Source organism: Centrocercus urophasianus, unplaced genomic scaffold (genome assembly GCF_019232065.1).
Source record: "Centrocercus urophasianus isolate 14NV4802_14NV808 unplaced genomic scaffold, USGS_Curo_1.0 seq_905, whole genome shotgun sequence".
Classification (NCBI taxonomy): domain Eukaryota; kingdom Metazoa; phylum Chordata; class Aves; order Galliformes; family Phasianidae; genus Centrocercus; species Centrocercus urophasianus.
The window spans coordinates 1-10,527 of record NW_024885539.1 but is presented as its reverse complement, the minus strand read 5'-3'; the positions used below and the strand labels follow the sequence as shown (position 1 = coordinate 10,527).

General features: G+C 46.0%; 1 protein-coding gene across 2 annotated transcripts; it reads right to left on the bottom strand.

The window, feature by feature from the left end:
* Window positions 1-546: 546 nt before the first annotated feature.
* LOC122171684 (ras-related protein Rab-6A-like) lies at window positions 547-9,058 on the bottom strand. 2 transcript variants are annotated; one of them, XM_042839410.1, is made up of 5 exons: window positions 8,963-9,058; window positions 5,180-5,233; window positions 3,729-3,834; window positions 1,644-1,755; window positions 547-739 (listed from the first exon to the last, which is right to left on the bottom strand). In XM_042839410.1, exons 1-5 carry the CDS (start codon window positions 8,990-8,992, stop codon window positions 562-564), a joined length of 480 nt encoding a protein of 159 aa, XP_042695344.1. In that variant the 5' UTR covers window positions 8,993-9,058; the 3' UTR covers window positions 547-561. The 2 variants fall into 2 exon arrangements, with proteins under 2 accessions (XP_042695344.1, XP_042695342.1); XM_042839408.1 differs by lacking the exon at window positions 3,729-3,834 and adding an exon at window positions 3,902-4,007 and having other exon boundaries at window positions 8,963-9,057.
* Between the last annotated feature and the right edge of the window lie 1,469 nt (window positions 9,059-10,527).

Below are 10,527 nucleotides of genomic sequence, written 5' to 3'. Positions count from 1 at the left end.
AGGGATAAAACATCACCTGGCATGTCCGAATGCAAAGAGCTGCTGCCCATCTCACAGCATCAAATCTAATTTTATGGCTGTTGCATCAGCTCAAAAGACATTTCCCTGCTTTCCCCAGTTCAAAGGCAACTCATTATCTATCAAAAACTAATAGCTTGAGCTACCCAAGAACATCTGCTGGCACTTTCATTACCCTCCAACAAAGCAGAGAAGGCAGTTCATGCTGTCTCACCATACAGCAGAAGCATTTTACACAACCACTTTCCTCCTTGATTGGTTTGCCTGCATCTGTTCACTGAGCAGATACAGAAGCACTCCTCAGACCTTGGTCCCCAACATTCTGACTGATGCCTTCATTCCTTCAGCCTAAACACCCAATCTGGATCATCAGAGGTCTGGGAAGGTATAAAGGAAGACCTGTAGGTCCAAAATCATAATTCTTTTTTTTTTTTTCTAAGAGGAAAAACGTCGCAAAAGTCATTTGCTGCAAGGTTAGAAATGTTTCCAAACCTCAGCCAACAACTTCAGCTCTTGGTTTTTGCATATGGACTACCAATATCCCTACACAAAGACTTCCTGATGCCTAAGAGCAGATCTTACTGTCACAAAGGTGCAAGGGCTGGATGCAGCCAAGGCATTACTCACCTGTTTTACATTGTATCCTGCTTTCGCACTAGTTTCAATGAACATTACATTCAGCTCTTTGGCTTTTCTTTCTCCTTCCTCAATGGACACTTGCCTGGGGAAGAGAATACACAATTAAAAAAATAAAAACCAAACAGATGGACACCTTGAAAATTAACACTATTGCCTTTAACTCCAGGAAATGACTCCTACATTACAGTCTCAAGGCATTCAGTGGTTTTCCCTGCAGACAGCTGCCACAGATTGAGCACAGCTGAACAGCACGATCACCACAACAGCACACCTGGCTCCAAAGCAAAGCAGCTGAATGGACCAAAGAGACTCCTACAAGTCCCTGTCCAGGAAGCTGTGTTTTTATGCTTCAAGAAGTAGCAACTGAAAGGTTTTAATACCCAGTAACAATCATCAGCTTGCAGACTACAGGAGGACCACATGTAACCATCTCATACCGAAAGGCTTCTGCTGTTCACCCCCATCCAGGCATCCCACTCACTAAGCAGTCTGCTGCAGCTGAAACTGGAGAGGACTTGGGATCAAGAGCTTCTAGATAAAAATCACGAAGCATCTCATGTGAGAGACAGAACAATTCCTAGTGGGATGTCATAAATGTGAAGTAAGGGGCACGAGTGAAGCTATTCTGAGAAAACAGGGATTTCCATCAGATACAGAACACCTCCATGCTGTGCTTTTGCATTGCATTTTTATAACTGAAGCTGCACACCTTCCAATAAAAAGAAGTTTGCCAACGTATGCAAACACCTTGTAGTGTTCTAAAGGGGAGGACAACTTGCACCCATCATTTGTATCCCAGCAATTGGATTGAGTGTCTGTGCTGTAAACCCGGGTTTGCCCAAAAGAGAGACGTTTAAAAACCAAGACCTCTCCAGACACAGCCAGCATTTGAGAAGGAAATACGAACGTTCCTTTTCAAACAGCTGCCTTGGAGAAAGGAGCATCAGCCCAAGAAAAGCAGCTGACGTTGAGCTGTTCCTCCGTACCTCTTATCTGCTAGATCTGTTTTATTTCCCACCAGCATAATGATGACATCGCTGCCCCGTTCCGTTCTGACATCGTCGATCCATTTTGTTGTTTGCTGGAACGAGTTGACATCTAACAGAAAACAGTGGAGAGGATTATCACTGCCGAGCTTCGGCACGCATCGCAGGTAACACAGCTGGAGGCCTCAAATAGAAGCTTCTTATTTCTGGAATTGGACTAACAGGGCGATGAAGAACCAGCAAGCGAAACCCCAAAGTGCCCCACACTCAAGTGCATGAAAGCTACAGCCCTAACTTCACCTGGGCTGGTATTCACTCCCTGCACTGGGATTCACCTCTACATACAGAGGTGGCAGCTTCTGGACAGCCTGGGCTGCTATGAAATGTGGAGGTTGGTGGCCCTGCCTGCAGCGGGGGGGGTCAGAGCTTCACGATCCTTGAGGTCCCTTCCAACCCAAACCATTCTGTGACCCTGTGATACAGAATTTGGTTTGGGCAACGTCCAAAATGAGAAGACTGATGGCTCTTTTAGTCCCCGTGTTGTTCAGCTGGACAAAAATTGAGCGTGGGGAATGGGGATCAATGTGACACTGCCCATCACTCTGCACTGCTCACCTACTGCAGGAGGGCCCCACGGCTTCTGCACTTCTCAGAAGAATTCTGAGCTCTGTGGTTCTGCACAGCTTCAGCACTTTTTATTTGCTGGGCTTAGGATTTTCCCTCAGAACTAGCAGGGCTATATAAATACCAGCAACTCCTTTATTGCTGCAGGGTGCCCAGCAGTTTCCTGATCTCCTGCACAGAACAAGCAATGCAAATCTCATACATACACAGGTGCTTTTTCTTAACGTGCCGCTCTTAAAAGCCAAAACATAAAGAATTTAGGAGCCTACCCTGACCTAACGAGCACGTGGGTGAGAAGCTGCATCCCATTAGGAGAAAGGAGCTGCACAGAAGCTGCCCTGGTGCTCTGCATTTACCATAGTGAGCCGAGGAGCTGCCTCACTCAGTTCTGGTACTCAGCAAATGGGGCTCTGCCGCAGTTCTCGACAGTCATTGATTTCTTTTTAATGGCTTCTACTGCATAGTAATATATTGTGTGCCAGACAGACAAGGCTTGATCACTTGCCAGTGTCTTCATTTGTCTCTCTGCTATTCGGTAATATTGAATTTGCCAGGTCGGTAAAAGAATAATTCAAGGTTCACAGCTAACCTGTAATTTTAGCTCAAATGAAAGTGCTATTTGTAACAATTAAAGATTTCACAGGTAAATTCCTTATTCCTGCTGTAATCTCCTAGTATTTATAAAGCAAAGGACAAGCTCTTTAGAACTGGTATCGATTCAGGCTGTTGCTCTCAGTCAGTTCAGCCCCAGAACTGAGAAATGTGTGAAGGTTTTGTTCTTCCAAAGCAAAATTCTGCTGTTGGCAAACAGGGAATGCTGTGAATTTGGGCTTTCTGAAACGGGGGGGAGGGACAGGAGGAGAAGAGTTGAGAAAAGCACTAACATTTTAGTTCACAAAAATGTACATACCTTAGTAGGAAATGAAAGAGCAATTGTTACAGGAGAAGGGCGTAGTGGTCAGTTGCATATATTGCACAGTGTGAAAGTGACTGATTGCAATGAAAATGTGATGTTAATGCAGTTCCCCCCCAGCCCACGCCCAAACCTTGGTGGTGGTGGGAGGGCAAATGGAGTGAAGCAAGCTACAGCTACCAGTGCAATGTCTAATTTGAGAATTCAGCTAACTATGAACATGATTCACGTGTTTGAGACCAGAAGTTATCGGTGATACCGTGACCAAAAAGCAGATGGAGCAGGGCAAAGTGCAACAAGACCAGCCAGGACTCAAGACTTCAGGAAATGTGATAGGAAAGGGTTACAAAGTGAGGGAGTTGATCAGACAGTCCATACATTGCAACAGCAGCGATCAGGTGGCTAGCTTAAAACTGGACTAGGGTAAAAGAAAAGAATTTTTCCATGCCAGAATGAAGAACAAGCACGTGATTGTGATAGGACATGCAAAGCTAGGCTAAAGGATGAAAGGGGCAGAGTATTAGAAATGCAGAATTCCCCCCACTCACTTGTGATATCATAAACAACAACTGCAACAGTGGAGTCACGAATGTAGCTAGGAATCAAGCTCCTGAACCGTTCTTGACCTGCTGTGTCCCATAATTGCAACCGTACCTAACAAAATCAGTCAAACAAGCAAGAAAAATAAGAAAAAAGGTCAAACCCAGTGCAATATACCTACTTGTGATATCGTAAACTACTACAGCAGCAGCAGAGTCACGGATGTAACTGGGAATGAGGCTACGGAAACGTTCCTGACCCGCAGTATCCCACAGCTGCAACCTGATCTGTGGGTGGGAGAAAATTAAAAAAGCCAAACTGCTACTAAAAATCAAAAGAGTCAAGAATTGTCACGTTTTGAAAAAGCTAACGAAAAATATGAACTCATGCAGGAGGTGACTGGGGACTGGGAGCAGCAGCAAACTGTCCTCTCCTTTATAGCAACCTCTCCCAAGCACCTGCGGTAGCCAAGCTGGTGTGTGTGCACCTATCTCAGCCCTTTCTGCTGTCTTTTCTTTGCAAAAATGCTTTCCTTCCTGAAGGGGAGAAACAGGAGCGTTCAGCTGGTGGAAGGATGCTGTGCTTGTAAGGGAAAAACCACCAGCTGCTGTCAAAGCATTGGAGAAGCTACTGGTGTGAATGTTTCAGGAAGGATAAAACGCTGGTTATCACTGCACCAGGTTTTACACGTTAAAGTACCATGCACACAGATGAGGTTTAATGTCTCTTACCATCAAGGCTCTGAAAGGAAAGGCAGGATGTACCGAAAGCAACATGTATGGAAAGATGTGCAAGGGCCAGTTCTGCTATGGAAACAACACCTCATCCCTGGAGCGTTGTTGATGCAATCACATTTGCTGTGGGTTTATACAACACCATGCTTCTGCAGCACTGAACAACCTGCTCCTGCAAACAGCTCAGTGGCTGAATTTCTTAACGAAGAATCTGAACTAATTTTAAACCACAGGCTTGCTTCCAGAGAGCAGTGATTTCATTTCAGGAACCAGAGCTGCACCAAGCTAAGCAACCAGCACCACGTGTGGGTTCCTGCTGGAGGTAACACTGAGCTGGCTGATAGGTTATAGGGAGCTAGCTAAGAACTGGCAATGCTGTGAGGGATAAAACACAGATTGCCAAAACAGAATGGCTCAACTGTGGCTCCCTTCCCCAAACTCCTACCCTTATGCACCCCTCTCTCAAACTATCCCTCCGAGTTGTCTCCAATAAGGATGCCAACACAGCACCTTCTGCCATTCACAAAATGGCCCTCAGGAGCCAACTGATGATCTCCCATTTGCCAGGCAGGGAAGGAAGCTTTTCCCACAGCACCCATCAGGCTGGAAGCAGCCAGGAGATGAGGGCTCAGGCTGTACTTCCAAGTCATCTCAGAACTGTGCACCATCACAACAGATGCTGACCCTCATTCCTTCTGCACAGAGAGAACAAAAATCTTACTCACTGTTCGATCCTCCAAATACATGGTTTTCGATAAGAAGTCAATGCCAATTGTGGCCTGCAGGAAAAGAAAGGAAGAATCAAGAACATTGCAAATAAAACACCCAAACAACTGCAGTGACTGTCAGGATTAACATTACTGCCAAACTGCAGCAGATCTGCAAGAAAAATACGTTGGGTTTTCTTACCAGGACAAAGCCCCACAGGCAATTCAATGAGACGTATGGATAGAACCCATAACCAGCACAGCATCTTAAAGCTCAAGAAGTTGTTAACCTTCATCTCAATTTATGTTCGCCAGCAACCCATGAAGTCATACAGGTATCAGCAAGGACTTCTGTGCACAGAGGGCCACGACCTACGTTAGCATCCATCAGCAGAATCAGGGATCTTCACTTTGAGCCCATTTCCTTAAGGCTAAGGTGGACTGCTTCACTTCTGCTGCAGCACACAGCCCAGCAATCACTGAGGTTCAGCCAATGCTAAAGCTCAGCTCAGCACAACTGCACCTGAACTGCTGGACAGTTGGGAGCTTTGTGCAGAATATCCTCACGTGTTTAAGGAAAGAGGAAAGCACTACTGAGTGCCATCCAGAACTGCTTCTTAAAGACCTTCACTCCATTTTTCAGGGCTGGATTGAGGGAGCGAATCCGAGCCCCATCAGTTTGGTTGCCTTAGGGACACAACCAAGGCAATCTGCTCAGGCTACAGGGCTGCCCAGCAGCACACCAAGCATCTCGAGCAGCTGCACCCTCAGCAGAGCCTTCGTGATGACCCAAATAAATGGATTTAAAGGAGAAAGGCAAAGATAATAGGGCAAAGAGGCGTGCTGCTTCTTCCCTGCTTTCCCATGCTGGTACTTGTGCTGGAGAGCCTGTTCTACAGTAATGATCTACATCGTGAGACTTCCATTACACTCTCACTAATAATTAATGTATTGTATTCTGCCAGATAATTTAGGTGGTAAGAATAGAGAACAGAGCCAGCCAGCCTGCCTGCCTGAGAGTAATATATGAAAACCAGTTGCAAATTAAGAAAAAAAACAGATCTGAATTTCTATTTGCAGCTACACGTTACCCACAAGAAAGCAAGCTTACTTAGCTGGATCAGGAGAGCACTTTTAAGAACCAGAGATCCATACACAAATGATAAAAACTGGTGGATCCCAACATGGCCACCCAGTGATTTTCACCTGTCATCATGGACTGTGACATTGCCCACTGAGAGAAATGATACTGACAGGTGGGTATGAGAATCCATCAGAGCCTGATGTGACAACATGCTCCCCTGCTGCCTTCATCTTCTATCATTTGGGTAAAGAGTAACTCTCTGAAGATTGCCACAAAGGTGCTTCTGCTTCCTCTTGTGCCTGTTTTGATTCACCTCTGCAGAAGAAAAGCTACAGAAACCCTAAGATCTTACCCTAGATATGCTCAGGATCCCATTCTGGATGACAAGCGCTCAGCTCCTCTGAGCTCTCAGAGCTGCACAGCCTGAGATCTGCTCAGCTCCTCCTGCAGGAGTCCTGGAGCCTCAGTCTCCTTGTGCTCACAACATGGGAGGCACAGCACAAAGGCCAGGCACAAAACTTATTTTAGATCCTGGCAACGAAAACGTTTAAGAATCACACATTGTAACTTACAGCCAAGTGTGTCTGTCCACCTGTACTGTCCTGACCCCACCACAAGGATACAGAGAAGCAGCAGCAGATGGCGAGGGGGGGATTCAGGCACCCTGTATCCCAGACTTTAACTAAAATAAGTAAGCTAAAAACAGCCATTTTGTCACAGTTCTGACAAAAAGGAGGAGAAAAGCGCAGGGAATCTTCACAGATCAGCTGCACGGAACTCAATGCCATCCTCCCTGCTCTTCCTCCAAGAGGCTGAAGCTGAAGGGAAGCGTGGTTTGTAATCTTCCTCTTGCATAACACACAGAGTCTTCCTGTTTGCCAACGCTGCTCCTTCATTATGCATCACACTCAGTGCCACAGAACAAGGAAAACCTCTCCCAGCATAGAGGAATCACTGCTGGTGAAACAGACAGCACTGTTTTATCCCAGGTGTTTGGCTTCGACACAGCAGTGCAGGTTCTTGGTTTGTTCACAAATGCTGCTTTCATGCAAACTGCTTTTTAACAAGCAATGGGCAGCAGCTGAATTCCTCTTATCAAGCAGCAAGAAAAAAAAAAAAAGAAGGAATGTCCAGCACAGATTCTCCCAAACCACACCTTTCTATTTTTACCAGCTGAACACCACAAGCCCTGCTCAAATGATAGCTTGTGGCAGCTCTCAGAAAACATGCATTCAAAATTCATCTGAAATGTCCAGAAAGAGCAAATCATTCAGCAGCTGAGCTCCAGCTGCAGCTAACCACGTACACGCTTTGACACGCAGTGCCATGCACGTATTTGGCTTGGAGAGGCCTCTATCAAACCCTGGGAATCAAGGAAGGCATATTCTGGCTTGGCATTACATGTCATTTGATTTTGGCTGGTTCTTATGACTAATGCTCTCTTCCAGCTGTGTCAAAATAGGGCATGGTTCCCTGTATTTCAGGAAAATGGGGGTCTCTGGATGAATGAGACCACACCAAGTACATTAACACACACAACAAGCCCGCATCGCTGACAGCTAAACTGAAGCTACCTTCCAAGCCCTTAACATTCCTTACTGGTTCAAGGCCCAATCATTCATTTCATAATCATTTCCTATGTAATGTTAGACCAGCTTTCCCACTGAGACTGCTGTGCTACCATAAAGCACAGAGGGCCAAACCTCCTCAAACAGAACTAGGACGCAGACTCTGCAGAGAGGAGCAGACCTGAAAGAAAAACACTGGGGGGGGGGAAAAAAAAAAGCAGATTAAATAAAAGGATGGCATTCACATGTCCATGTAATTACAGCAGGGAGGATTTGAAAGGATGTTTGCTCCCGTGGGAGCAATGATGTGTATTCCAGCCCTCCTACACCACAGAAGCTTTGCTTCTCCTATCATTAAGTGAGAACTCGCATCTCATTGTGACCAACTCACAGAGCAGCAATGTGGAATCACTGATGAGGCAGGAAGGGAATCATTAACGGGGAAAGAGATTTAATCAAGAAATACTTGGATAGACATTAAGTAACAGAAGAATCACAGCTTTTTTCTTGTACTTTTTTTCCCCATTACCTTCTCCTCCCACCTCCCTAAACAACCCTTCACATTTGTCAGGGAACAGATTTTCTCAGCTCAGCGAATGCAGAACATCACCAAGCACAACCAAGTTGTGAAGCACGTTGTGGCTTAGAGAAGACCCACTTTAGTTTATGAAACTGAATTGCTTTTGTAGCTTGCCACCTTTTCAGGCTCATCCTACAGTGTGGGACTGGATAACAATGACTGTTCCCCTGGCATTTAGAAAGCCTGCATAGCATCCTAAAGCTCTCAGAGCCTACAGCTCGGCTTTCTGCCTCTTCTTTTTTAAGGAACAAAGTGCCTACTCCGTTCTCCATGAGATCTGCAATGGTCTGGTAGCAAATGGTGAAAAACCTGGCAGACTTACAGCTGCTGTCACTTACGTGTACCTAAGAGGTCCATCCTTTGTAACTACAGCTCACCCTGCTGCGAGCTGCAGATAAGCCATTCCAGCAGACATACACTGAAATGCCATTCTGAAAGGTTATTAAAATATAAAGCTTCAAGATGTAACAGCTAAGAATGTGATCTGTGTACTATTCCCCACTGCAGCCCAATGGATTCTGCCTGCAATGAAGAGGCCTTAGAGAAGACAACAAGAGGGATTCATTTACCTGGTAGGTGTTGTCAAAGCTGTCATACATGAACCTGGTGATCAAGGAAGTCTTCCCCACTACAAGGAGACAAAAATAAAACAACACAGATTAGAGGAACGATGCCAGTGCAAGTTTTAAGCAAGTTCAGTATGAGAAGACAAGACTGAAGAGCATTACTGCTGAGATGTTTACCACGTGCCCACAGTGCCTGCAAGCAAGCTTCACCCTTTGACAGTGCACTCCCTGCACCTTTCTGCATAGGCAGGCTCATAAACTGTTCCAATGCCACTAATGCTGCTGGTTGCAGCTCAGGACCAGCGGATCCAGCTGGCTGTGCAGCAGCAGGAAGGCATTGCAGCATCTGCAGATGCACCTGGGAGCCAAACACTCAGGCACAGAGTGTTCCATAGATCCTGCTGCAGCATTGCAACTCCTCTATCTGCTGCTTAGCTTCAACAGGTCAAACCTCACGTGTGGCAAATTGCATCCAGGTTCTCATTTCACAAGCAGAAACTAGACAAGCTGTGTGTATAGCACCTATAAAGCTGTGGATATGGTACTGCCAAGCTCCAGCCAGGTATCAGACTGCCTTGAAGCTCCTGTTAATTGCTTTTTAAGGAAAAGGAGATTACATTTCAAAACAATCATCGTCACAGTGGTTACCTACTCCACTTTGTGGGATCAACACAGCTGAGCTTAGACAGAGCCCAGCTCACACCCAGTGCAGAACTCCTTCCTGCTCAGTGCCACCTTCACCTGAGCAGACCTGCAGGAACTGAACACCTGAAGCTGCCTTGGCTTGGTGTTGAAATACCTTTAACTGGAGGTAGATCCCTTAGGAAACAGCTGGATTTACTCAACAATCAATTGCCTCCAGCTGTTTTCTCCCTTGCAGCTGTGATTTGCCATCTCCCAGCACAGGTAAGGAGCACTGCAACACTGCAGAAGAGTTAAACAAACTGGAACCCAGCAGAGAACTTTTGGGAAAAGGCTCCAAAGTCACAATTTGAATTCCTAGGTGAATTCTTCACACATTTCCCTCCGTGGGCATCATGAGGCTTCCCACAAAGCTAAAAACTGTCTTTGTAGAGACAGAGCAAACATGCCCTGGACCGGTAATTCTTCCAAAGCAATGCATCTAGGATGAGAGGAATCTTGAATTCACCACTCAGCTCTGCCCTGGGTCGTCCAACAGAAGCATAATCTGCTGCAGGACCAGCAGGCTGATGAGAAAAGCCAATGGGTTGGGCTGCAGCACATCCCATAAGCACTCGTATTGAAACAACTGCTTTGACCAACATTTGGATGGAGTTCCTTAACATCCTTCAGCCCCATGACATTTCTGCCCAAACAGACCAGGCTTTTCCCTTATACAGCATGTCAGCAGCCACCACACCACACCAGAATGAAGAGCAGCTGCTTACAGGTTGAATTCCACCACGATAAGTGAACAGTCACCAAATATATAGCAAAATCACCTTGCTTAAAAGATCCCTGTGGATGTGAAAGCTCACAGTTCCCAGTGTATTTGTAATGGGAAGGGGGAAGGAAGGGGGAAGGAAGGGGGAAGGAAGGGGGAAGGA

What these genes read in the sequence shown, in the direction of transcription:
- LOC122171684 (XM_042839410.1), bottom strand. Translation starts at nt 8,992, where the DNA reads ATGTATGACAGCTTTGACAACACCTACCAG. An exon ending in GCTTTGACAACACCTACCAG is followed by an intron (nt 5,234 to 8,962) that starts GTAAATGAATCC and finishes CTTTTCCTGCAG; the next exon opens with GCCACAATTGGCATTGACTT. An exon ending in TGTTGTTTATGATATCACAA is followed by an intron (nt 1,756 to 3,728) that starts GTGAGTGGGGGG and finishes GTTTTCTGTTAG; the next exon opens with ATGTCAACTCGTTCCAGCAA.